We start from the raw sequence: 27,316 nt of genomic DNA, 5'->3' as shown, positions 1-27,316 counted from the left end.
CCAGCCTTCCCTGACCATCTGTTGCCATGACAACTTGCCGTTCACTACAGTACGCCAACATGAAATTAAACATGAGCAGTGTGTTCAACTGTCCAATGAAAAACATCCGCGTCCTAATATTTGATTCGCTTTTAATCTCAGCAGAAAGAAAAAAAAATGGCGATTCGGTCACCACAAAAAGGATTTTCAATCTTTTATGGCCACAATATCGATATAACGTGCATGCATTGTGTGGCTGCAAAAAGGGGGTCACCGACCTTTTTCAAACTGACAGCTGCTATTTGGGCACTAGTACGACGGACCGCCACTTTCATACACACGTAAGGGGGGTCACAAATTAGCTTAAATTGCCTTCACTCATCCACTGATCGTATTAATATATTCCTCAATCTTAAAAAAGTAACTCAATATTGCTTATCCAAATGTTGATGTATTTGGATATAAACTAGCGGCTACAATTAAAATGATTTTCTCCCCCACCGAACAATTAGGAGATTTTGGTAAGACTTTTCCTTGCTTCCTTGGAACTCCAAAACTCAACATGTTGACAACTTGAGATGAACGCATTTCATTGGACAACAACAAAGTGGCCGAATGCAAATCCATGCCAGCGTTTCAGCAGACAGTTCGAACAGGAAAGTTACCGAGGAAACAGACGACTTGCTGCTTCCGACAGAGCACCATCTTCTCCATTCACACGCACACGCACACACCTGATCCTGTCACTAAAACAGGACACACACGAACCAAAGACATTTTCGACAAAGTACACCGCCATCAATACCAGCTCTCTGCAGCTTCCAACCGATGGTTCCTTCCAAAAGGCTTTGCTCGGAACTCACGCGTCCCGTCACAATCCACCAAGTGCAAAATCCAAGGCTCCTCACTTCAACACGTCAGTTAATCACAAAAAAAAAAAAAAAAAAAAAAGTTCAGATGTTCCTCTTGATAAAATGTGTTGAACAAGACCCACAAAAAAGTTTAAGCAACACAAACACATGGAATTAAGTAAACTAATATTTTGTTTGATTGAATTATTTGGTAGAGCAGTTCGATACTGCCATGCGCGCACACACCCACACAAACACATGTACACATTTGTGGCTCATACTCATTGTTAAATAGTCGCTGCTCGCCTCAAACAATAACGCTGACGTGTCATACTTGTCAAATATAAACCTGTAGTGGCAGAGGGGCCACACACTCTCACACACACACACACACACACACTGAAGAGTTTAAGGTCCATGGCTTCGCTAACGCTCAAGCATTCGGAAGCTTTTTTTAAAGCCCCCCCCCCCCATTCCCAAACATGGGAGCTACACAATGACAACTAAGATGGAACATTGATTTAACAAGGACTCACAATCATCCATTATTGATCAGATAATACGCCCCTCCCTCCCTCCCTTCCCAGCAGAACAATACAATCATATTCCGTTTGTAAACAGGTAGGAGCCACTTGACTTGTTGCATCTGTGGACACAATTGGGATCAAGGCAATGAAATGTGGACGACTTTTGCTTCAGTGTTATTTAAAAAAATAAAATAAAAAAAAGTCGCTTCTTTCCATTTTTTTCTTTCAAAAAAGAAAAAACACTTTGTGGCAATGAGAGCTAAATGTGTCGTTTAAAATGTCGTACTGAATGAAACTTATCAGATGTGAAAGTAGGGGGAGAAAAATAAAACTCAGTAGGCCGTGAGAAGCTACAGTATGCATAGAAACAGTTTTGCCTTTCTCTTGGTTTATACATTTGCCCCCCCCCCCGCCACACACACTGTTGATTTTAACACGGGGTAGCACAGAGGAGACACGCGCACGCAAACATTTTCTCTCTCTTTCACGCACACACTTGGACCCCCCCCCCCCCACCCTTACAAGACAGCATATTGAAAGCAGTGTGTTGAGCTTCTCCAGCTTAAAGCAGTTATTTGGCAGAGAAAAGAAACTTACAGACCATATTATACATAGTTTTCAGTGCTAGAAGTTGGATTTTCCTTTCCTACAAGGAGGAGTAGTCGTTTTTTTTATTTTTAAATCAACTATAAGGGGGGGAAAACTGGCTTAATTTCCTGAGAACCATTGCTGGTTATTTAGCAGACAAAAAGGAATAATTCAAATAACCAACACCATGGCCAAAAAACACTGATCCGAATTCCCAGAGTTACAAAAGCATCGTCTTCATCCTCGATAAGATTGTTTTTTTTTGGTGATTTTTTAAAATTATTATTTTTTTAATATTTTATAAATGTTTTAGATTTTTTTTCCGCATTTTTTATACATATACAGTATATATATATTTTTTTATGAGCATTTTCTATTTTACTCCATCTCCTCTTTAAAATGAAGGATGAACACACGTTCCGCCTCCTAAGTCTTGTAAACAAGAGGTTGCAGTGTGGCACCTCCAAAATATTGAAAGCCTATTCTGAAAGTGCTGTTCCCACCCTTGCCCGCTCGGGGGCTCGAGGGAGGGCTTGCTAGATAGGCCCCTACATTAGGGTGGCTGGGGCTTGCTAGTCCCAGCTGCGGCTACAGTCCTTTGCACTGCAGAGCTCAACGTTCTTTCCGTTTCCAACAACCATCGGTGCAATACCTTTTTTTTTTCTTCTCCTCTTTTTGAACGATACCCAAATGAGCTTCTCTTCTTGCTGAACTTCTCTATTGATCTTGAACTCCACGACAACGCAGTAAGGTAGGCGTGCCAAGGCAAGAAAGGAGCGCGCGCAAATACGCACACACGCACACACGCGCACACGATACAGCCACGCATACATGGTAAGGACCTCAATGAGTAAACAGCTACACTGGAAAAACTGGCTGCTCCCTCTATATTGCAGATTAAATATATACTGAGAAAAAAAACCCACATTCAGTGCAAAGTTTAAAAAGCTCTTACTCCAACATTGTCAGCAAAAGAAAAAAAAAAGAAAACAAATAGAACTGGAATTCAAATAAACATGACGAATGAAACTGTATATATACAATATATATATATATATATATATATATATACTGTATATATGATAAAATAATGAGCTCGATTGAAGCTTTTTTTTCGGTGTGAAAGAGCACTACCTGGAAGCAAATATCCATTCATTCACATTATAGAATTGGCCTGCAGGATTCAAGTATTCCGACTGATATGTTTTTGGGCTAAAACAAAGTGGACATATGTGCAGAGAGAGAAACGTAACTTATTTTCCACAGGGGGAGACCCCGTTTTGTTGAACATCTTGTTGTAAGCGAGTGGTGTCACTTCCTTTGCTTTCATTCGAATTATTGACAATTGAGCACTGACCCTTGCCGACGCCCGCTCACATGGAGTCCCCGGCGCCCGCCAGGTGATCCACCGGGAGGAAGGAGCTGATTGGAGACGGGCTGCCGATCCTTCCCGACTCTGTGCCGCTGGGGCTCCCCCACAGGCTACTGGAATAACTGGGCCCGCCCCAGAGGGAGGAGCCGTGGAGATCGCCGCCGTTCCATTGGCTGGGCTCGGCGGCGCGGCTGGGAAAAGGGTGGGATTGATCCATTCTGCTCTGAGACGAGCCAACGGCCTGCCAGCCCGAGGAAGGAGTGGCCAATGACTGCCCTTGTGCAAAGAATCCGCTGATTTCCTCCTTGCCAGCGAACTTGGCCAGAATAGTCGTGTTCCCCAAAACGCACCTGCACAACAAAAGCAAAGTGAGTGCGAGGGTCTGTGTGTGTGCACGCTTCTGTTGAAGGGGTGGGAGACTGAGGCCACCCCGCAACAACAGAAGAGCTCACATGCGTGAACCAGGTTGGAGCTCACATGTTGACGACAAACATTTTATGGCGTGCAAAAGGGGGAGTGTGTTGACTGGTTGGCGTGCGTCTCGGCAATCGCATTTGGGTCTCTCGATGAGAGTGACCTAACAGGGTTCGTCGTGATATATTGCAGTGGAGAAATGACAAATGCAAATGTCCCTTACATGTGCAGGCTCTTCTGCGCCTTGGCAGCCTCATCCTTGGAATTGTAGCACACCACAGCGTTACCATGCGGCAGATTGAGGTGGAATGTGATCAGAGGGCCATGCTGCATACACAGAGTCCTCAACGTAGAGCCGTCAATCTGCGGGACCGTTGGACCGACAGTTCATGACACAAAGCAAGCGGACGCTGGACACGGGATTTGTTTTGTGTGCAAACCTGAGGCGTGAGGTTTTTTAGAACGAGCCATTCGGTTCTCCCTGAGCTGCTGCCGTCACCCCAACCGGAACCTGATGGCAAACGCGATGTACCATTTCAGCCATACGATGGTCAAAATGTGAAAACTAAGAAGCTTTATACTAGTTTCAAGCAAAAAAAGAAAAAAATATATATATATATACAGTATGTATATCACAGTTCTGTATGTCTCACCAGGTGCAAATGGGGAGTCAGCGGAGCCCCACCCACCCAGCCTCAGGGCCGAGCCATCCCAGCCGGAGGAGACCGAGCTGGGCTTTTGACCGGTGAGGCCAGGCGGAGGTCTGCAGGGGGCCGCCACGGACAGCGTCTTGGGAGGCAGGGGGACCTTCCACAGCTCATGGGCAAGAGAGGAGTTTGATACCGAACCAACGCCGGGAGACCATTTTGACTCACTGGGTCTGGCTGCATGGACACGGGAACACAAACCACTTTTACCTCACGGACAAGGAACGAACGGGGTTGGCCTGCCGGAGCATCTGATCCACACTCCCGTGCAATTTGAAAAATTCCATTCATCTTTCCATTATTCTCCACTGAAGAATGAGTCTAGAACAGCTTAAAATGATTTTTTTTTCTTTTGAAAAATGCTAACCTGAAGTGCTTTGTGCTGTACTGGTGAGGGAACCGCTGTGGCTGGAGGCACGAATGGATGACCAGGCACTGTTCGAAGGCATCGTGGTGTTCAGTGATGAGGATGGCCCTGCGCAAACGGAGAACGGCGGAATGAGTTTCATTCTTCATCCGATTCGAGCGTCGCTCACTCAAAATTTGTGTTCACCACGAACATGGCGTACCATTGCTCCTGTCCCTGAGGTGGTCTGTGTCACGGACGGTGTTGATGGAGAGGTTATTAATGACACTACCGGGGGTCACATATGGGTCAGTTTCAGGATCAATGTTGGGGGGGTAACCTTTCCAAGGTTCGCCAGGTCGGAACTCTACACACAGACACAGCCATTAGCTGCTTTCCAAGCAAATAATAAATAAAAATAAATGATGGTGAGCGTCAATGAATATCAACGCTGGCATACCTGGGGGCCAGGTGACAGTGTTTCCATGGGGCGGGGGGGAATTGGCACGGGACGGCCAGCCGTCACCCACTGAGCCCATTGATTGGCCGGGAGGACTCAGGGGCGATGGGCCGGGGGACAGGAAGTCATAAAAGGGAGAGTCCTCCAGACGCAGTCCTGACGAAATAGCACCTGTGGGACAGACACAGAAACAAGAGACATGTTAATGACGTAAAAGAGCCGGAAAATGGTTTTCAACTGAGTTTGCTTTCGATGCCAGCACGTTGAGAAAGCAAACTTGCTCCGCCTTCCACAAGGAGTCAAATAATGACATCAGAATTTTCACGATGACCGACAAAAGTTTCCCGTCAAGCGTACCAGATTTGCTGTTCTGCTCCAGAGGGTCAGCAACCCACAGTTTCTTCAGTCTGGACTGGGCCGGTTCTTTGTAGCCTAAAGCTCCGCCAGCGTTAGTACCAACGCCCATGTCCAAGGATACATTCAGGTTAGAGTTCAAGCCTGACGGAAAGAACAGGGGAAGTACATTAAGATTCTGCTGTCATGAAGCAATTCACACAGTATACAACTGATCATTCCTACATGCAGTCTAGGCAGCTGTCTACGTGACATTTTTTGAAACGGTGTGTTAATGTTGAACGTACTTAAAGGGAAGTTGCTGAAGGATCCAAGAGTGGAAGCATCCTTCTGCATCTCGGGGCTATTGTGGGGCAAGTAGCTGTCCAGGTATGGTTTGAGGGCCGGCGACTGCTTTAGCAAAGAAGCGTCCAGGTGACGCGGTGGTTGCATCATGGATGGAGATGAACCAATCGGACGCGTCTAAAGACAGCAGGGCACGATGTTACAAAATCAGAGACGCAAGACTCTGATGGATACATTGATGCGCAAACAAACCGGCTCAGGTGGTCGTCCCACAGGCATCACTCGCTGGCTCTGAGCCTTCTGTTGCTGTTGTTGCTGCTGCTGCTGCTGGAGTAGGATAAGACGCTGCCAATGGAAAATTGAAAGAGAAAACAATTGTAAACTTGTAGCTCATGAAGTGAGTCTGTTTGTGGGATAGCATGTAGCAAATAAAATGTTCAACCGTGGTTGTTAATTTGAATGTTTGTGGCACTTTACCTGGAGCTGGGTCAGCTGGTTGAGTTGGGAGAGCTGGTTAAGCATAGCCACCTGCTGAGGGCCTAAGAGTGGATTCAGGGCTCCATTCCCACCTGGGTATTTTAATAAGGGTGGAGGGACCTGAAAAACAAGGTGAGAAACGTTTCTATGAACCTATCCATGTTTTTTTTTGGGGGGGGGGGGGGGGGGGCTGAAGTCGGCGACTGGCTCTTCAAGATCTTGAGGTGACTTTACAATTTATGACCACAAACAACATGGCTTCATTGTCAAGCTTGATTGTAGCTACATTCTAATGATACAAAGACGGGACATGAGCGGGATTCCAAAGAGGGAGAGCGTGGATAGGCCGTCAGCAACGATGACCCCGTTTATTTACTTTACTCGTGCACTTCCGTAACAGGCATAGTCTACGCTTTGCTTATCAGGCTTCGACGGAGCTTGCTGATGAGCTGATCATTTGAATCGGATGTATCGAAGGAGGGAGACATCGAAAACATGCATCAGAGCAGCCCTCGAGGACCGGACTTAAGACACCTCTGGTGTAAAGAAATCATCAATTTGGTTTGCGGGTGGGCACGCTACCTGAGAGGGCATGATGGGAGGAGGCACTTGGTTACGGAAGTTGTGATGAGGGAGTTGAGTCGAGTTGAGACCACCGCGGCCCTGTGCTAAGCTGCTGCCACCCATCATTGGGTTTACATTCTAGGGAAAGAGACAAGACAAAGAAAACAAATGCGCGTTGTCTTCATCGTCAAACAAGCGCTTTCAATGATAGTTTGCATTTTGATAACAAACAAATAACTGAACATTAATCATGGAGCCCAACTCATAAATGAAAAGAACCTCTCGTTAACAGGAGAGCCTTGGTTAGAAAGCGGAGATACAACAACCTGGTGACGCTTGCGCACTCACCTGCCGAGAGACGCCAGGACTAGAGTGAGCAGCAGACGGCCCAGAGTCGTGACATAGGATAGGCTGAGTGGAAGCGAGAGGGGGCAAGCTCATGCTTTGACCGGAGCAGTGCTCATCTGAAGCAGAGGGGGGAATGGGCAGCTGCGGAAGCAAGGCCGGGCACACAGCAGATGGGTCGCAAGCACAGTGCCAGCCACACGCAGACAGACAAGAGTGGGGTTAATTTGACGGCAAAGAGCAAAAGGAAGTGTGAGGTGGTGCCAGTGTAGCAAAGAGGGATATATCTTTGGGGAAAGGGTGAAAGAGCAAATGAAGAGCAGCGAAGCCAAGACCAAAAAAAAAAAAAAAAAAAACACAACTGGCAGGCACATTAACCATGCCGTCCACTGAGGTCTGTTACCGGCTATAATCATCAGACATTTATTGCTTTCATTAATGATTGAAAAATGATGGACGCAGGCTGTTCTCGTTGCAAGTGCAAACACAATGCAAATAGAAAGTACATGAAATGAAATTTCAAGTATGAGTAAAGTGTAATGTATTGAAATGGCCACCGTGGGGCGCAGCACGACAGTCAGAGGACAAGCACACTCATGTACTGGACTATAACCAGCGGCAGATTGCTGGAATCAGGAAATGTGTTTTGCGCCTCATCTTTACAACAATTCAAGAAACCTCGGTGTGTATTTTGATCATGAAACATGGCACACTATTACCCCGTAAGGTGCTTGGTGCTACTTTATTGGGCTGCCGGTAGTGATACCAAGTTATTTTATCAAGCATCAACAGATATTTTCTTGGGTAGATGTCTAGAAAATTGATGTCTGCTCTATTCTTCATCAATAGTTAATGTACAATACGGCAACGTATATTACAATACACATAGTTTGAATTGTTTGTGTCCCAGGGAGGGAATTTTATACTCATGTTTTAACGGTGGAGGTTTTCCGGGATTACCTTGTCATAGTAAGAGCTGCGATCCATGGGGGAGTCTTTGGGTAGCTGGTGTTGAGACCCAGGATTCTTCCCCATGACTCCACTAAAATCCATTGCGTCTATACGCTTGTCTTGCACCATGCCTGCGACGGTTTTCAAGGTATCGTCAGGAGAGTCTCGCTATAAAAAGGAGAATCACAAGAAAAGGGGAATTCATTTGAGTGATTAAAGAATTAAGACGGGTCCAAAACAAAAACACATTGGCTCGATCTGAAATTTCATCTGTGCTGTATGTTGCACATGCTGCACATTTGACAATAAAGTTGTACTTGAGTTGACCGTTGTTTTTTAAAACTTTTTACACCAAGTGCCACCGAAAAAAAAGACTTTGTGTCACTGGTGGGCATCAATTAATGAGACACTTAGCATAATTTGGCACTGGTTCGACGACCGACCCCCACCCAAAAAAAGAAAAAAAAAAATAAAAAAAAAATAACGTGCCCTGACTGCACTTTGGAGGCTCATACAAAGGCAATTGCTGGCACATGGAAATCGGACCGTCGTTATGTGCGGTTATGTCGGCCTTTGTACGGGTGAGGCTCTTTCTGGTGCCTGTTGGTCCTTATTAGGAATCACTTTTGCAACAGCTTGAAATGCAAAACAAAAAGTCGAGTGTTTGGCATGAGGTGCACTTTCATGACGGCAAGTCTTTGCACATCATTAAGTAAGTGTTTTTGTTTGTACGTAACTCGTGACATGACAAAGAACCGCACTGGCAACACCCGTGATCAAATACTTACAGCGAAGTTCATGTTGCTAAACTGGTTCATGAACGTTTTCATCCACGGCTCGTCTGGTTTGTTGACCGGTTTATTCATCTAACAACAACAAACAACAGTGCATGAATTCATTCCGGCAACTCAAATGAGTCACAACTTTGCACATTTTAAACTGCTTTCCTGGTAGAAACAAACCTTGCAGGATCCCTTTTGCTTGTAGTTCCAGTTGTTTGGCTCATGTGATCTGTTGTCCTGTTGGTTGTTCGTCCACATGCCAATCTCGACTTCTTCTTCCTGGTCCCAACTGTTGCCCATCGAGTCATCACCGCGCCAGGTGTCCATTGGTTTGGAACCAAGACCTAAGAGGCGAACGTGGGGAGGGCAGGGAAAAACCGTGACGATTCAACTCGTGAATTTTTTTTAAAAGGAAGCACTTTCAATGAAGATACGGAAACAATTCGCAGAGAGCTTGCTATTACGCTAACCTGATTTATGACGACTTCCCCAACCAGACGCAGGCTCTCTATTATCCCGGGTGGGTTCATTCCAGCTAGAGCGAGTGTCCACTGGCTTCCCCCAGGCAGATGTTCCGTTGTCCACCGTCACCGGCGGAGCAGAGGTGGCTTCACCCCATGTTGGGGACTCCTTCTGCTGGGGATAAGGCTCACCCCAACCTAATAGAAAGCATCATGGTCATCAGACAAAATCCAGAACATTTCGTATGCCATTTAGCCCGCAAAAACAAGCACCAGAATATTCCTGCTGACCCGCAGCTTACTGCATCCAAGTCCCGCTGTCAAATGTGAGGCTAATGGTTTACATTTATGAGGGTTTGTGTTACAGTTGACCCACAAGCCCTGGTTGCGTCTTCCACCACTGGATGAGTTTGGGGAGATGCCAAGGATACCTCTCAGTAAAAATAGGCCAGATCGCAGGGTGGCCCGAGGCTCCAGTGTCCCGCATGTAACGAGGCAAGCACACAAGCTGGCACAAAAGGACTCGCGCAAGGCTTCTTGAAATGCATGCAAAGATAGATAACCATCTCGAAGATATCGGCAACCAACTGCAATGCACACACGAGGCAAAAACACCCCCAAATTTACAAAGCCATTTCAAAATTTTGGGCTGCTTGCGTCCCTCAACCTTTACAGATGTCTGCTCCAAATAAAATGAAAGTTGTACCCACGACCTGATATCATTTCTTTGTTCAGAGTCCAGAGCTGGGGTGGGAAACCTAGGGCACATGAGCCATATAATGCAAGCCGATTTTCATCGAACTGCGATAAAATTAGATATAAAACCGCAGATGAGCCTATTAAAAAGTCTTACAACACTGAACCCACAAATGCTCATCCATCCATCCATCCATTTTCCGAACCGCTTGATCCTCACTAGGGTCGCGGGGGGTGCTGGAGCCTATCCCAGCCGTCTCCGGGCAGTAGGCGGGGGACACCCTGAATCAGTTGCCAGCCAATCGCAGGGCACACAGAGACGAACAACCATCCACGCCCACACTCACACCTAGGGACAATTTAGAGCATCCAATCAGCCTGCCATGCATGTTTTTGGAATGTGGGAGGAAACCGGAGCACCCGGAGAAAACCCACGCAGGCCCGGGGAGAACATGCAAACTCCACACAGGGAGGCCGGAGCTGGAATCGAACCCGGTACCTCTGCACTGTGAAGCCGACGTGCTAACCACTGGACTACCGGGCCGCCCACAAATGCTCATACCATCTGATTTGTTTAATTGTTGAATTCTATTCATCCCCATAAATTTAGTATGGCCCTTTAAGGACTATATAAAGCTAAAATTGGCCTCCAGAAGTGAAATGCTCCCTGGAAAAAGATCACATCTCCTGATTTGAGTGTAACCAAAGCAAATGTTATCCACAGCACTAAGCAAGCTCGACACGATGTGTTTGAGCATATAAAATATGGCAGACTGCCACATTTAAAACGGTAGCAAATGGTTCAAAGGCGTAGTATGGCATTTAAGATATGTTTTTGTTTTGAATCCCCCTCCCCTATTAACAAATGCATCATAAAATCTATTCATGTTTCCTTCTTATAGTACTTGCCAAGGCGGCCCCAAACTTCCTCACGATCCCCTTTCTGCTGCTCCAGTTAGCTCACTCGACAGAGTCCCTGTATAGGCCTGACAGCCCCTCCCCTTTACTTTCCTCAGCTCTTTCACACAGACCGTTCCCATTTGCACATAAGCCAACCTCGTCAACTGCATGTCTCTAAACCCCAACAAAAGCCTGGGTTTCTATTGCAGGCGCAATTGGCAAAGCGAGAGAGAAAAGCCGTAAGAGAGGCTAATAAAAAGGGGGGGGGGCAATGGGGTGCTGGGTGTGGAGCATTGAACGATGCTCTTAGCATTCCTAAGGGATGACTCAGCCACATTCACAAAAAAATGTGCCGCAAGGACAATGGCTGTATATATATTTGCAGCATCCAGGCTTCCCAAGCAACTCGCGATGTTTTCTATAGATTTGAGTGTTTTGTACGTAAATCTCATTGTAACGGGAAGAAATTTACGGGTGAATTATTAAAATGGAGACATACCTTTCTATCACTACAGGCTTTCAGACGAGGCTTGTGCTAACATGTCCGTATTAGCTTCATTTTACAGCTAGCTTTTCCCTCCCCACTTCTGTATTTAAGCGTTGTCTATACTTGTATTCTAAGCACAAAGTATCTAAGAGCTAACACCGCGAGCACTTGGAATGATGGAATTGAGTTACATAGTTCAGATGAAACAAATGATGTCGCAACACTGCACCCAAGTTTGAAGACTCATGTTAGCATCTATAGTACATGAGACATATCCTGGTTCCAAACAAACAGAGAGACTGCTATAGAAGGTGAGCCATGAGTTGGGGTTTTTCTTCCAATATCACAAACGAGGGCGTGGGGATTTTTTCCCTCCTCTGTCATATTAAAAATAAATGACAATGACAGTCGCCGGAAACTAGGAGAAAAATGTCCACGTAATCACAACCTTGAATACGCTTTAATCACATGTCCCGTGATATATGCTTGAAGAAAGAGAGCTATTTATAATCTGTATCATTTATCTGTGGGACATTCATTTCATGCTGCAGCCATACGCTGAAAAAAGCCTGCTTTTGCAACATATAAACAGGCACTTTATTTTTGGCACCATTCCTGAGATTGCCTTCAACCAGACTCTGAATGCAAGTCGCAGTGGACGTTTTTTGCTTATTCTTTGACATTGCCAACCCGAACCAATTCCACATGGCTGATGAAACTGCTGCTCTCAAACAAGTTGACGTTCATATTTGGGATTATTGCGGATGCATTTTTCTTCTAATGTAATGAATTCCTTGATTTCCGATATGATATGGATCAGAGTACAAATGTAAATTAGCTATGTTCCGTGTGCTGCACACAAGTTCTCCAAAAGGGCAAAAACTATGACTTAAAACTGTAGGGAAGATCAAACCTCAGATTTTAGTGGATTTGAGTCAAGGTATTCTTCATTCATTGAAATTACCTGAACTTCCACCTTTGTCTTGTCCATGAGGCTGCATGGGCTGAGAATGATGTGTCGAGCTATGCGAGGGGTGCGACTGGTGTTGAGAAGATGGGCCCATACTGTCCTGGTCTGACTGACCGGTTCTGTTCCACATGTTGACAGCCCCGCCGTGGTATTTCACTATTGCGGGAAAGGAGATCAAAATGAGAGCTGAAAGTGAATCAATCTCCTGCCAGTTTTTCAGCTTAGGATGACAATCAACAGCACGATTCCCTCAAATCAAACTTTAATTCAGCCGCCCATACCAGGATCTCCCCAAGCTGCGGTTCCATCATCAATCTCCATCCGTCGGCGAATGGATTCTGGAGACGGCTCCTCCCACCCAGTTGAAGCTTCGTTCTTTTGACCCACTGTGGGCATGGGACCTCCCAACCAGCCTGATGATAGAATCAACCCAAACCATCACTCAAGTCCTTGCACTTCATGAAAGCTTCAAAAACACACGGCACATGGGTGACTAGTGCCAAGATGGCCTTGAGCAAGGCATTGAACCATCGGACGTTATCACCATTGTGCAGTCACGTCACCCACCGGAGTGGGCTCTAATTTGTGCCGAGATTATTAAAAGTATATATCATAGCTAAACATGAACCTATTCATTTACCTGTAGGCTTGTTGTTGGTCTTTGACATGTTTGAGTCGGGACCTTTTCCCCACTCGTTGGAAGTGTAGGAGTTTTTAGAGTTGGAGTCGCCCCAGTTTTGGGAACCCTGGTTGTTTTTCACTGGCTCCCCCCATCCCTGGTTCTTATTCTGAAGGCTGTGTTTGGAGTCCCCCCAGTTGGAGCCTGGGTTTTGAGTACTTTGGTCTGGGGTGTTGGACCCACCACTTCCTCCCCAGGTGTTACTGCCGCTAGTATTGGTTCGCCCTGGCTCACTCCAGCATCCAGACCCCGATCGGTCGCTGTCGCTGTCCCAACCCACTGACCCGGCACCTTTGTGGGGATCTCCCCAGTGGTTGTTGGACACCGCTCTGGAACCGTCTCCAGCGGTACCCCAGCCTTCATCCTCATTGCCACTGCTGGAACCCCAGCCCTGCTGCTGTTTGGGCACATTCGTCCATGTATTGGATCTGTAAGGGGTGAATGAAGGTGTTGGGACGAATATTTGACCGCGCACAAGAGGTAAAACCAGTATTCCCTTGTAGTAGTCAGTCAAGACGTAAAAAAGCTGCAACAATTTCCGTTCATATCATTTCAAACAGTTCATTGTCACTCACCGGTCATCTTTGCTGATGTTGTTGCCCCCTTTGTAACCGGATCCATTGTCCCAGCCGCTTCCACTTGCTGGGCCTTTGTTATCCCACCCAGAGGTTGATCTTGGCTCACCCCAACCTGAGCTTCCTGCATCTGGGCCCCCACAACTTGGGCCATCACCCCAACCTGATGATATAAAACGCAAATAAATCAATTGGATGTAATGTGTGTAATTCTTTGGTGCTGCCTTCACACACACAATACATTCCTCCCTCGCCCCACCGACACGCCACGCATATTCTTATCCACACTTTCACGCATACCTGGACCTCCGGTGGCGTGGGGTGGAGCCGTCTGTGTGGGTGAGGCCGTTCCCCAGCCAGAACGTTGCTTTCTTTCATCTCCTCTGAAAGCCAGTTGCTGCTTGTTGGTGGAAGTCACATCCCAGGCGGTATTCTGCCGTATGGGTGTTTGTCCCCATCCTGTATTCGATAGAACCCTTGGGTCTACATCAGTTCGACTCTGAAATGATACGATTGGTGACGGATTGTTGACTTTTCTTCGATTCCCACTTTTTGACAGGACATTCTCTCGGTCGGAGCTGGACTGGCCTCCGGAGCTCTCGGCACTTCCCTCGCTTCCTCCCGAGCGGCCCCAGCCTCCCGAGACACCTGTCAGGCTTGCGCTACCGGTGCCTCCACCTCCCATGCCCATGGCATCGTCCTCCAGGCTCTTCCAGCCATTGTTAGCAGCACTTCCTTTATGACTTTCAGCAGCCGAATGGTTGTTCCCATGGGGTGTTCCCCACTCTCCGTTTGACAGCTTGTTAGATGTGGAGGAGGAGGAGGAGGTGGAGGAGGAGGAAGATGTGCTGCTTCCCCAAGGGCGAGGGATCCCGAAAGAAGAGCTCATTGTAGTTTGGTTCACAGTCCCTGGCATTTGTCCTGTCGAGTCTAGGGTTTGATTTGTACTGACACCCCAGGGGTTGTTGCTCTGACTCGCATTTGGGTTACTAACAGGCCCCTGATCCCAGCGTGTACCCCCAGCGTTATGGTGGTTATTATTACTCTTAACAGCAGCAGTAGCGGACATTTGGGAATTCCCAGCCTGCATTAAGGCGGGGCTTGGTGGGTTCACAGTGTCAGGATTTGGGGGACCCTTATCTCCAGAGTAGGCAGATGCATCCCAAGGCGTACCAAAGGTTCCGGTACCCCCCGTCTCTCCGTGGGGGTGCTGCGGGGTAGATGAAGGGTTTCCGCTGGCTAGCAGACGACCACCACTCCCTGCTCCTCCAATTGAGCCCCAGGAACATTCCCCGCTCAGTTGAGGCGAGGCCATAGAGTTTGGCGGAATAGAGGTCATTGTTGTGTTAGTAGTAGTAGTAATAGTAGAAGTAGTAGTATTCATCGTCATAGTGTTATTTGGTCCGTTGGATTCAGTGTTAAGGTTGGCGGGCTGCGGGCCACCGTTTCCACCGGTGCCGCTTCCTAACACGTTGCTGCTTGATGTACCATTATTCACCTCCATGTCTTCCGTCACACTGCTTTTGTCGGGAGCTGCCGTGCCGCCCCATCCCACCAAGGGGCCCTGTTGGGGCGCTGCGCCCAATTTTGAATTCATCCCCTGAGGCTGAAGAGGCCGTTGGCTCTGGGACATTGGGTTCAGGGCTGAATTTGGGGGCCAGGCACCATGGTTGGCATTTGGGGTCGTGGGATTTGGAGTCAATCCTCCAATGGAGCAAGCGGTGCTTTCGCCGGAAGCCATCATGGCGTTGCCTGACTGAGTCCCCCAAACGCTACCGCTATTAACAAGCTTGTTGTGGTTACCCGTGTTATTGCTGCCAATACCGCTGGACCCGGCCACGGAGAAGTGAGGGTGTCCGGTCATGTTGCTATTTCCATTTTTTGCACCGCAGATCGTTCCAATTCCTCCGCCGTGAACCTGACGACTATTGCCATTGCTGTCTCCGTTCATCGAAACGCCAACCATCATGTCAGAAGGAGGAGCGAATGTTGAAGAAGACTCAGCGGAAGAAGCATTTGCTGACATCATCCCGGCTGTCACAGCAATTGCGGCAAAGTTATTCTCTGAGCCGGTCGACGGACTCGAGTCGGCATCCATGCATTCTGTCGCCAACTCCGGGTCTGATCCCGACCCACAGCCGGAGGAGGAAGAGGAGGAGGAACAAGAGAATGAAGATGATGACGGGGCCCAGGTAGAAGAATTAGTGGAGGAAGGGTTGTTGGCTTGATCTGTGCTTCCGTCCACTAGGACCTTTCCCCAGTTGCTGTCACCGCTGCAGGGAGAGCCAGAAGACCAGGGAGAGGGCTCATATTGCGAGTCCAAGCCGGTGTGTTCCAGCCCTAGAGGGAAGCAAACACCAACACGAGGTGTGATGCGTTTCGATGACGTAATCATTATCTCATTGCTTCAACCGATTGTAAAAAAGGAGTATGGTGGGCGTGGTTGTAAATGGCCTGCTATTTAACAGAAATAAAGTTTTATTTCCTGCAACAAGCCACCTGTGCGAATGTCCTGAGAACACTGCCAGGTGCCAGCACAGACTCGTCCGTCACTATTCTGTCACTTTGGTGAGAACCAAAAGCACGCACCAGCTATAATTACATAATGAAGAGCGGCAAAAGGCTCAGCGGGAGCAATAACAATAAAGAGGAAATGAAAATTAGTTGGGAGAGTAATCGGGGTAAAAATGTTCAAGGACAACATGTGACAGATTTCAGTAGAGACTCAATTTGAAAAACGAATATCTCATCCACAAACATTGAGAAATCAGCCGAAATATTTGAATGAGGATGTCTAAAATGTAATTCTGCTCTCACTTCTGCAAACCTGCGAGAGTAACACACGCACGCATTTTGTCAAGACTTCACCAACTGTAAAGAAACACTTTGAGTTAATCTCTTTTAGGCATTCACCTTTCCCTCTAATAATGACCATTCTCTAACATGCAATGAGAGAAATGCATCCGCAGTCAAGGTCAGCGAAGGCAACTGGCGAGCAGAGGCAATCAAAGAAAGAAAATGGAATTAAGAAGAAAGGGAATGTGTAGTCACCTGTTTGATTAGGGGAATGGCTGACGGAATCCCGAATGGGAGCCATGCCTGGAAAGAGAGAGGGCGAGAGAGGAAAGACTGTCAAACGGTTAGCTCTTCACCTGAGGACAAAAAAATAAAAATAAAAAACAGAAGATGGAGCATGCAAAGATGAGTGACAGAACAGAATGAGGAACAAGTAAACAAAAGAACAAAAGGGCTCAAATAGAGGAGAAGAGAAGAGCATTGATGGGAAGAGTCGGCTCAATGCAGAACTGACAATACCAGTTGCAGATCCCAACCAAAATAATTACCGAGGTATGAGTATTAGAATACAATATTTGCCAAACTTCCCACTAGTTGCAGTAAGTGCGTACGTTCCATGTAGCTGTGGGTCAATGTTTCTTTCTTCAGAAGCTGTTCAAAATCTATATGAACGCTTCGCTTGTCTTATCATGACTCAGCTTTTGGGGTGTGGTTTAGATGTGAGAAAAGCAAAAAAAAAAAAAAAAAGCAAAGCTGTAAACTACCAGAGCAGCAAGGAATGTTGCGCTCTACTCCCGACTCACTTGGCAAAACATAAAGATGCTTCATAGCATGATAAATTCATTGAACTTTTGTTTTGTTTTTTTTTCCAATCAATTTCCGAGTTTATAAAGAACAGCCTGGCATGTCACTTTGCAGCACAACATTTTTTGGATTTGTATTATTTTGCCTGATATTATACAGTGGAAGCTCAGTTGGCAAACTCCTTGTCTTCAAGATGACATTTTCTTGAAGCTTACCTGTGAGGGCAGCGCGCGGCTGCAACTCCTGGATGGGATTGAGGGCCTCCCCGGGTTGGCTGGAGAACTGGTTTTCTCGGGTTCCCAGGTTGACGAGGGAGAGGGGCACTTCTTGAGCAGGTACGGCCTCAAGGGTCTGGGGCGAAGAGGCCGGGTTGTTCAGAGTGGGCGACTGGTTGATCAGGCCGTCTTGGCATCGCTGGAGACTTGATGAACACTGAATGTGCGTTTGTGTAGATTTGGGACAGGGGAGGCTGATTGGATTCAGGACTTGGTCCCGTCCTGAGGATACACACAATTGAGAGAGGGGGGGGGGGGGGGGGGGGTCAGGTATATGCGCTGTCATCATCGCTGGAGAACTATTTTTATAAAACGCCAACGGTGTACTAAATAGGCCTCGGAGGTCACCTGGTGCCAGCGGGCACCACATTGGTGACCGCTGGTTTAAGTTTTAACAGACTAATACTAAACTGGTTAACTTCGGTTGACACTTGCCGATACTCATTTTCTCTGGGCGGGGCCGTTTTGAAAATTCACACAAGCATCCCGGAACGGAACGTCTTGGACTTGAGGCATCACTGCAATTCTCACTGCAAGTGTCAACCCTCACATCAAAGCCTTCACTGAACACCGCTTTAAGTGTCACCTGTAAATTTGCCAAACGTCAACCGGAGGACATTAGCCAACCAAAAAAGAAGGAGAATATGAATCAACAAGTATGAACACAGGCACCCTTCGGTCAAAGCGGACACGTGTATTTGACAGCTACAAGTGTGCGGTGTGTGCGCGCAACTCTACTGACCTTTTTCAAAGAGGTTAGAAAGTGGTTCCGCGCCTCCTGCCTACTGCAGCGGTACACACGTCTATTTATAAACGTTGACTTCGAAAAGCTAACGCTTGCTGGACAATATAAGAGGCAAACAAGCCAGCCCGTGTGTGTGTGTGTGTGTGTGTGTGTGTGTGTGTGTGTGTGTGTGTGTGTGTGTGTGTGTGTGTGTGTGGACAACGGGCAACTGTTCGGATGCAATGAAGTTTAAATGCATTAAAAGGTTAGTGAGAAATAATTCCAGTCATTGCCTTCAATCACGACTGAAGTCTGATTGAGCTATTACAGCACTGAAGCGTCTTCATCGGTTTGCGAGGCAAAAGAAAGAAAAAAAACATGTTTTTATTTTTATTTTTAATTGAGCAATAAGACAGACCCCTGGCACGCGGACAAGGCACACTGACGTCTGCTCCATCTTTAGCTACTCTCAGCTCACACATCTGAAGCCCTTGGCATGCGGCCAGCTTTGAGAATTTCTCCTTCCGCGGGTCGCTTGGCCGTACTTCTTGATCAATCAGAAGACAAACAGAAAAGAATCATTTCTGCAGCCACACTCCGAATAAAGAAAAAGACGGTACGGTACAGCCTTCCGCAACTGGAACCACAACGCTAAACACCGGGTCCATTCCACGGAATCCAGTTGTTTACATCTCTGAATCTTGACTCGCAGGCAAGCAGTCACTTGCAAATTAAGATGATGAAAATATGACATAAAGCAGCTTCTCTCTCATCATACAAAACACTCTGGTCTTAAAATCGTTATCACAGTGCATTATTTTCTGCAGCTTCCCTTCAAGTACAGCCTGCACGCGGGCCCCCAAAAGTTGGCGGCGCCGCGGAGGCTGCGATCGTCTTACAGTCAGAAGAGGTTGGGAAGGAGGCCGACAAAGATACACGGGGGAGAAAAATGTTCACAAAAGAACAGGAACAATTAAAAAGACCAAAGTAAGGGAGGCGGGGAGGGGAAGAGAAATGGAATGTGGAAAAGGGAGTGACAAAGGGCCAATGCGAGCGGAATGCAGCTGCAGCTTCGAACACGTTAGCAAAAAGGGGTCAACCAGCTCAAGAGAGTGCCGTGTGAGTTCAACGCTACCTTCGCAGCTACTTGTCCAAATAGCTGCTGCGGGACGATCGCACGTTGCCGCTGCTCGCCAACGAAAACAATTCAGTCGTGGATTCGGAAAAAAAAAAACGATTCGCTCGTGACAACCCTTCAACAAACGGACTATTCGGATTAGCTCACTTGTGTGACCAGTATGACGCCGTAAAAATCCGAAAGTGACCATTCCCTCCTGATGTATTCCCCGCAGTTTTATTGTATTAATTCAAGCACATACAAATATACGGAAAACAAACGTACAAGAGCAGTTTATGCAAAGTATCATCGCTCTCCTTTAAAAAAAGAAAAAAAAGGTCAGTTTTTGAGACATGATTTCAAACTGCACATCGTGAACGCAACGTAGATGATATCTATCGCCCACCCTGTGTATTGTGACAACAAAAGATTCCTTTTCTAAACGGTTCAGGTGACAATTCAGATGGGTACAAAGCGGGCGCAGCGCGACACCTCAAGTTCAGAGAGAAGGAAGCGACTTTTGTGATTAAAGCATCTGTCAAAGCGTTCTAATTTTTTCTAATGGGCGCATCCCTACTTTGAAGTCAACTAAGAGTGTGAATTAACTTCATGTGAAGAACACACAAGAAATATGTCTCCCGTAGTTTGAGCCACACGAGCTGCTGTTAGGTGGAAAACTCCGTTGGCATGGCGACATTTCTTAACGTACAACAACTCCTGCAGGCTTTTTGGTCTTGGCTAGATGATCGCACGGGCCACTGCGGCCGCGATGTTCCTCTCCGAGTGTGCAAGTGGCTTATTAACCAGTAGGACGGCTGCCTTTTTTTTTTTTTCCCCTGAAGCCACCATCTTACTTTTCACAAGTTGAAAGGCCGAAGACCGTCAAGCGACGAGCATTGACGTCACAAGTTCGTGTGTGTGAGTGCGCGTGGTTAGGAGCAGATAACATTTCTAAGGCTGGGAGGGGTTTGACGCTTCTGACACTGAGCAATCTGCAAATGTGCTATGTTGTGGTTTTGCTTATGAGTCATGAGCAATTATTTCGTCTCCTGCAAGGGGGGGGTCATCGATTGGAAACCTTGTTCGGCACCAACTCAGAGGCCTTCCAAATGAATGGCTGCATAAATCATTTGGATGAACAATGTCAGAGGTATTCATGAAGGGAGATTTTTTTTTTTCAAAGGCAGGATGACCATTAAACGTTCTCAAATGAATACTTCCTCAACAGTGTCAAACGAGACATGGGTTGACATACTGTAGGTCATCCTGGAAGGGGGGGGGGCAGATACGCTTCCGTTTGAGGTCCCTTCTCAAGGCTTCGTATTTTTTCACCTGTACAATTTTTTTTTAATTTAATGAGATTTGACGCAGAAGTCGGCCGCACCATCTCACAATAAATACACGAAAAGGGCACAGTGTCTGAAACACGCTGGTCAACTCCCAAGTACGAGACGGAGAGACTGACAATTTTCTGCCCGAACACACACGCGCCATTGTTGTAAGTAACACGAGAAGGCTCGTCTAAAAAGGAGCCAGTGGAAAGTGGAACAGCAATCGAAACAGAAAAGCGGCACGACGTCACCGGGCAAAGGTACACCGCTGGCAAAACACCGCGCCGTTCTGCATTCATATTTCCACTGCAATAGTGACACCGTCCTTTGGAGGTAGCCCACTCGACAGTTAAGCGCTTTCTCCAAACAATGCTGCAGTGTTCTGGCATTTAAAGCAACGTGAAACGACGGCGGCCGAGTTCTGCGCAGGTCATGACAACGGCGGCAACAACAACGACTACAACGGAGACGCCGGCGCCAAGTGAAGAGCAAACTTAATTTGTCAAACCATTGTTCTAAAACAGGACTGGGTGATTTCTTAGGAGTCGGTCCGAGATTTTTTTTCTTTTCTCAATCTAATCCTAATGAGAAAACGTTTTTTTTTAACCTCACCTACCTGATAGTGACTCAGGTGCGATGCTAAGCATGAAAGTCGAAGAGGCTAACGCAGGCGTGTCTATGACATCATAGACAGGGAATTTCTTGACTTCTACACCACGTAACGAAACGGTTGGCGTTGATGCTGTGCAAACCGACATGACTAATCTTATTGAATTATCACCCAGCCCTATTCTAAAATATCAGTACAATGATTTGAAGCGATCAATGTCATTGGTTTCGTCTCTCTACCTTTTCGTCCAGGGCCTGTTTTACTCTTATCCTCCTCCTTTGTCACACACTCCCCTTTTTCGCTTTCTTCCATCCACAGTGTGTCCTTCTGTGGGTGGGTTCCCTGTGGAGGGCATTAAGGAGGAAAATTATTTTTTATAATATTTTATACCAATATATTTTTGAGAGAGATTGCCCAGCCCTAGGAAGCCCTTTTCATTGTTTGCGTGTCATTTGCCTCCTAGCTGACAGCGCACATTTTACCAAATGCATATTAGTTTAAACTATATTTCCTCTGTTATCTGCAGGTACACCGTGTGGCCTGCAGGAAAAAAAAAAACCTGGATGCTTTTGTTTAAATCCATTAATAGGATTACGACAAAGGGCCTCGACTTCAGATAACCGAATGTACAAAAATGCCGAGACGCCACAATAACACGAAAGAGCTCATAAATTCCTTGTATTCAAATAGTAGGTGAGAACGTGCAAGGTCATTCATTCACGATTTGTGTAAGACTCTAAAGTGCGACTGGAGATAACAGGAGCCGCGCGCGTTACTGTGCATGCAAAACAAATTTTTAGCGCACTCGCTCATCCTGCCTGTGGTCCTGCGTGGCTATTTATCGACTTCATCGTGTATAGAGACAATTACGTCCAAAAGCATGCCGTTAATTCAGTTATTCTTGGTGGAACAAAAAAAAAATCAGCCGAGATCAGGTCACATTCACTTAACTATCCAGTGAGCTCTCTCTCTCTCTCTCTCTCTCGCTTGGTTACGTAATCCAAAGCAAGTGGTTGGCATGGAGATACTGGATCATGTTTTTCTTTTCAGAAACAACTTTACTGTGGGACCAAATGCAACGATGTCTGAATTATGATGACAAATTTGATCAATGTAAATGCTGCCACGCCCGCACTCGGGTTGCTATACCTTCACCTGCTCTTCCTAGCCTGGCTCCTTCCCAACCATCAAGTACTTCAGCAGATGGTTGCGGGTTCAACAACAACAGCAGAGCATGGTGGGAGCCTCCCGGAGAGAACACACACCAATACAGGCAGCATCTGTTTATGAATGGGCGGACAATCGCCCATCCCCCCCCTCCCCTGACAACTACAGCTGACATGGGGAAAGCAAGCACCAGGAGTGGCAACAACAACAAAAAAAAAAATCAAGTCGGAATAAAGGATCGGCGGGCACGCTAAAGGGAGCGCGAAGCATACAAGATCCGCATAGCTGCGATTGGAAATGCGTTTTACGGTTTTGGTTATCTCACTCCAGAGACAGACGCTCAGGAAACAAAACTATTATTGATGGTACCAAACCAGAGCGAGTTATCAACCTGCATCTAACAAATGACCGTGACAAAGTGTTTTTTATAAACCCTCAGGGGGCGGGGGAAACATCTTTGTCAAATATGATTTCTAAATTCATTCAACAGTGTCGACACTTAGAATAAAGACAAAAAAAAATTCAATAAATCTCAAGTAACTACGAACATGAAGCATCCATTTACGACACGCCCAGGAGCCACGTCACCAGACTGATGAACGGGATTCACATTCCAAAAATTTCTTTTCACGAACCGTGGTCTCTGTTCCGTTTCAAATGCGTGAAAATATCTGAAGAACTTACTCTACTATTCAGCACATATTTGGAGAAAAAAAAGGCATGAAGGCGATGGGGTGCAGCAGAAAGAAAAAAAATAAAATCAAAGGCCGACACTGTCGCAAAAGGGCAAGACCACTTTTGCACATTCACCATAATCTATTTTTATATTCGTGTTAAATTGGTGACATTAAAAAAAAACCCAACTTTTTATTATTTGCCACATCTGTCCGATGTTTGTCGCTCATTTGTCGCCCTCTCAAGATTCCACTGATGAGTAAACAGAGGAGCAAGGACCAATTAAATTTCAAATTAATAAATATAATTGGCCCTTAACAAGTGTTACAGGTGAATTGAGTGCAAAAGAAAAAAAAAGGATGAGTTCGCCGTCTGTCGAGCATGCATACCAACTGGCATCCAGCGGCACTCAAATGACAACATTTCCCACATTTACGGTACGGCAAGCGAGGGGGGGAAACAAAAGGCCGCGGCAATACTTTGTACAGCAGCACCTCGTCACAAGCGTTTGCGTTTCGCGTTCATGGCCGACAGACAAACCAAATCTGCACACGCTGGAAAAGATGAAGCCGAGGTGGCGCGCAGACATCACTTCCATCAAATTCTGTGATAACGATGAGGAGAAAAACGCATTGGCGACATGTGACAATAAGCTGGGCGCCATTTTGAATAATCGTTACTTGTGACTGACACGCCGACGACCAAAGGGCCCCCCCCCAACAAACGGAAGCAATCTACAGAGACTTTAACAACAATCAACCAACTAGGAAATGCTTCTGTGATTTTTTCTTCCCCATTAAATTATCATAACTTCAGGGAAAGCAGTGACACTTTGTGGCGGACAACGCCTGCTGACAAAAGCTTTTAATTATAGCGCATACAATTCTAAACTATTCTGGGTTTATGACGGGGGTAGGAATCAGACATCTGATGCCGCAAGAGCAGTCATAAAACATTGCAGGCGTACGTTTTGGCGAATAGTATCGAGTCATTCGGTGACGCCGAGTTAAAAAGGGAATCATGTATTGATTCTATTTGTAGCCCGCAGGAAGCATTAATCCTCACACCTCATACCCAAATGCAAGACGCGCACCCAAACATGACCTAAAGACACCAAATGCTGCCTAGAAATACATAAGGTTGTCCCCCCCCCCCCACCCTGTCGGAAGAACAAAAGCCGGGGGATGGTCGCGTGGCTAATTTGCATGCAGCACACGAGAGAATTTGCATGGATTTGCATGAGTATGTTCTCATGGCGGCTTAACACTGGAACCCCCCTTTTCAGTCAAGCCATCACTCAATTAAAAGGCATCAAGTAAGTTACCTTTTCTATCCAAGCAGCCCGACAGAGAAGGCTTTGTATGGATGACACAATGGCTTTCTCACCAGTCTCCATCAGCGACTTACGGGGCCAATACAGGTCGCGCTAATTTTGCCAATTCGGTTGGAAAAGAGTTGGCTCTCGAGGCGCAACGATTTATCGACAATAATCAATAATTCTTTTTGATAATCAATCATTGAGAGTCCTTGTTTTTTTTATTTATTGTCTACCGTTAATATTCTCAGATTTCTGTAAATCCGCCATGAAAGCAGACGTACTACCTTTGTGTTGAATCAAAATAGAACATTTTCAAACATTTTTTTCACATTGGAAAACAATGATCAAGATCTCGGCCTATTTTTTTTAAGTCACAAACCAAACCAGTAGCTGAATGATGTTTGTGTTTTCTGCAATGTCATTTGAAATGTGTGTTTCTTTATTTTTATATAAATAAAAAACATCCAGTTCGGGAAATTGCACATGCAGGTGATGGAAGAGCTGCATTTTTCGAGCTCTTTTGTGCGGCTGCGTGTGGACAAAGTGTACAGAGACAATAAGCTCAACACAAGCATCTGCGCGCACACAAAACATCAGGACCGTGGGCTTCTCATTGAGCGATTTAAAACAGCAAAGCTTACTCAGCACAATGCGGCCGAGACCAAACCAGACCCTCCAATTGAATTCAAACGGAACTGCGTGTGCTTGCATAAGCGTCAGCTACCCATCGACCGGCCGCACACACACTCCATATTAGCACACGCAAATCGCTACAAACGTAAATTAAACTTGCAAAAAGTGACAGTTGAGCCACTTGCATGGCTTTTTTATGAGGAATTCTTGAAATGATAACAGGACAACAATCGAATCCTGATGCCGTACTCTGCCCACGTTTATCCAATAGCAAACAACACATTTCCATCGTTATTTATAGGCGTGTGAAGGCTAAAATGCCGACTCTACAGAGCTACGTAATTGTTGGGTATGTCTGTGACTTCTCTCATCGACAAACATCACTTTGATTGATGACCTTGCGAAAAACGGTTGGGCCCTCGTAAACAAGTGCTTCTGATCTAGTTTCGGCCAGTACGGAAGGCCCTGACCACATTGATATACTGTGTGCGTGAATTAGACATTCATATGGACTCACACACCTCTTAAGATGCTTCAGTTTCTTTGGTGGCAAAAGCTTCCAATTCCGAATCTATAAAATAAAAGAAACACAGACAAGGTTAACATCCCGAAATGTCATGTGACGAATCTCTTCACAACCAACAGGATTTTATTGGCTTGCAATTAGTGTTCGACTTTGAGTGATGTAACAACAAATGCTTGCAAACAAACGGTGTCCGCAATTATTATCAATTAGTCTGTAAACAATGACAAATATGCTGGAAAACAAGTTGCTCTGCACAACAGGGAGGCAAGCCACTGTCTTCTGGGTCCAGCGAAGTGTGCGTGCGTGTGCGTGTGTCTGCCTTGTGCAGACGGAGAAAGGTAGAGCGCGAGAGAGCGTTTAGGTCAGAGTTACAGCTCGGGTCCCGATCGGCCATTATCTCCTCAGTTGTTGGCCCACTCACGGCTTTAACCAACATGGCTCCTCTCGCCTCCGCTGGTATTTTTCCTGCGCGACCAACACTAACAAAAGCCCTGTCGCGAGTCTGCGCAAAACCTTCGTGTGCCGTGACCTCGTCTGCCCCGCTTCATAAAAGTCTCAAGCATCGAAGCGCAAAAGCAAGGCGATGTAGGGTCGTGTTTACTGGGTATGAACCAGCTGATGGGCGCCCCTTTACCGACAGAGGGTGTTATAATAAAAGTCACGAAAACCAACACCTAAACTAGCACGGTGGGTCTTCTTTCATCAGGCTTTGCTAGCCCTGGAAAGAATTTCAAAAGAGAGAGCATGAATAGTATCGATGAAATTATATTTTAAAAAACGCATTATAGAAGCTGAGGTTACCAATGACTATAACTAGTTAATGCTAGCTATCTTACCTATAAATGCAAATGGTACGTGGCCAACAGATGTACCTTTAGAAATGCGAAAATGCATGTCCTATTTTCTCTGCAAACTGCTTAAAAACGACCCGTTCGTCTTAACTAGCGAGTTAGCGCAGCTCGGCCAACTAAAACAACAGCGGCGGCGGAACTTATCTCCGCCAGTCCCTCCAGTGTCGATGACGCCGGCTAAGGTTACAATAGCCGGGCATCGAGGGCCGTCCAAAAAAAAGAAAACCGTGGAATAAAAAGGCTCACCTCATTGAAGAATAAAGTGCAACAGAGTGGAAAAGGAAAGCCGACTGTAAGGCTAAAAAGAATTCCTTGAATGCGTTTGCAGCATCTACGAGGGGAGGCATTCGTCCTGCACGATCGCCATTTTCTTCTTAACTCGCTGCTGCTGCTGCTAGCTAACCTTTAGCATTTAGCAGTTAGCTCCAGATCTGCTTGCTTTCGCCGCTGTGCGCGTGCACGATTCCGAAGGGAGGGAGGGCGAATGGGGGCGGCGGCCTGCTCGGCTGAACGCGTTTGTGACTGGGGGAGGGGAAGCGCGGTGGGGGAAACACTCCACTTCCTCTCACTGAACACAACCACATACGACTAGATGAGTCGAGAAATTAAAAAGTAAGACGTATTACAGCTATTTAAAATGGTTGATGTCATCGAAAACATTCAAAAATGACTTGGGCAGTTAAGCTGATGTGACTCACAAAACGACAATGACATCGTTC

The 27,316-nt window shown here is 46.3% G+C and overlaps 1 protein-coding gene across 3 annotated transcripts; it reads right to left on the bottom strand.

Annotated features, from left to right (window-relative positions):
* LOC147192516 (trinucleotide repeat-containing gene 6A protein-like) lies at positions 1-27,046 on the bottom strand. Of its 3 annotated transcripts, XM_086132428.1 has the most exons (27): positions 26,844-27,046; positions 25,742-25,791; positions 21,667-21,769; positions 17,586-17,867; positions 16,822-16,869; positions 14,071-16,110; positions 13,771-13,933; positions 13,157-13,623; positions 12,798-12,929; positions 12,511-12,672; positions 9,473-9,661; positions 9,183-9,346; positions 9,009-9,086; positions 8,230-8,388; positions 7,273-7,413; positions 6,943-7,062; positions 6,361-6,480; positions 6,136-6,228; positions 5,886-6,060; positions 5,602-5,742; positions 5,245-5,415; positions 5,008-5,151; positions 4,806-4,913; positions 4,385-4,615; positions 4,172-4,242; positions 3,955-4,094; positions 1-3,667 (listed from the first exon to the last, which is right to left on the bottom strand). In XM_086132428.1, exons 3-27 carry the CDS (start codon positions 21,737-21,739, stop codon positions 3,319-3,321), a joined length of 5,961 nt encoding a protein of 1,986 aa, XP_085988554.1. In that variant the 5' UTR covers positions 21,740-21,769; positions 25,742-25,791; positions 26,844-27,046; the 3' UTR covers positions 1-3,318. The 3 variants fall into 3 exon arrangements, with proteins under 3 accessions (XP_085988554.1, XP_085988552.1, XP_085988553.1); XM_086132426.1 differs by lacking the exon at positions 7,273-7,413 and having other exon boundaries at positions 26,844-27,044; XM_086132427.1 differs by lacking the exons at positions 7,273-7,413; positions 16,822-16,869 and having other exon boundaries at positions 26,844-27,045.
* Between the last annotated feature and the right edge of the window lie 270 nt (positions 27,047-27,316).

The sequence above is a fragment of the Hippocampus guttulatus genome, chromosome 16 (genome assembly GCF_054856545.1).
Source record: "Hippocampus guttulatus isolate MCC_2025c chromosome 16, RoL_Hgut_1.0, whole genome shotgun sequence".
Lineage (NCBI taxonomy): Eukaryota > Metazoa > Chordata > Actinopteri > Syngnathiformes > Syngnathidae > Hippocampus > Hippocampus guttulatus.
This window is presented reverse-complemented; position numbering and strand designations above follow the sequence as displayed.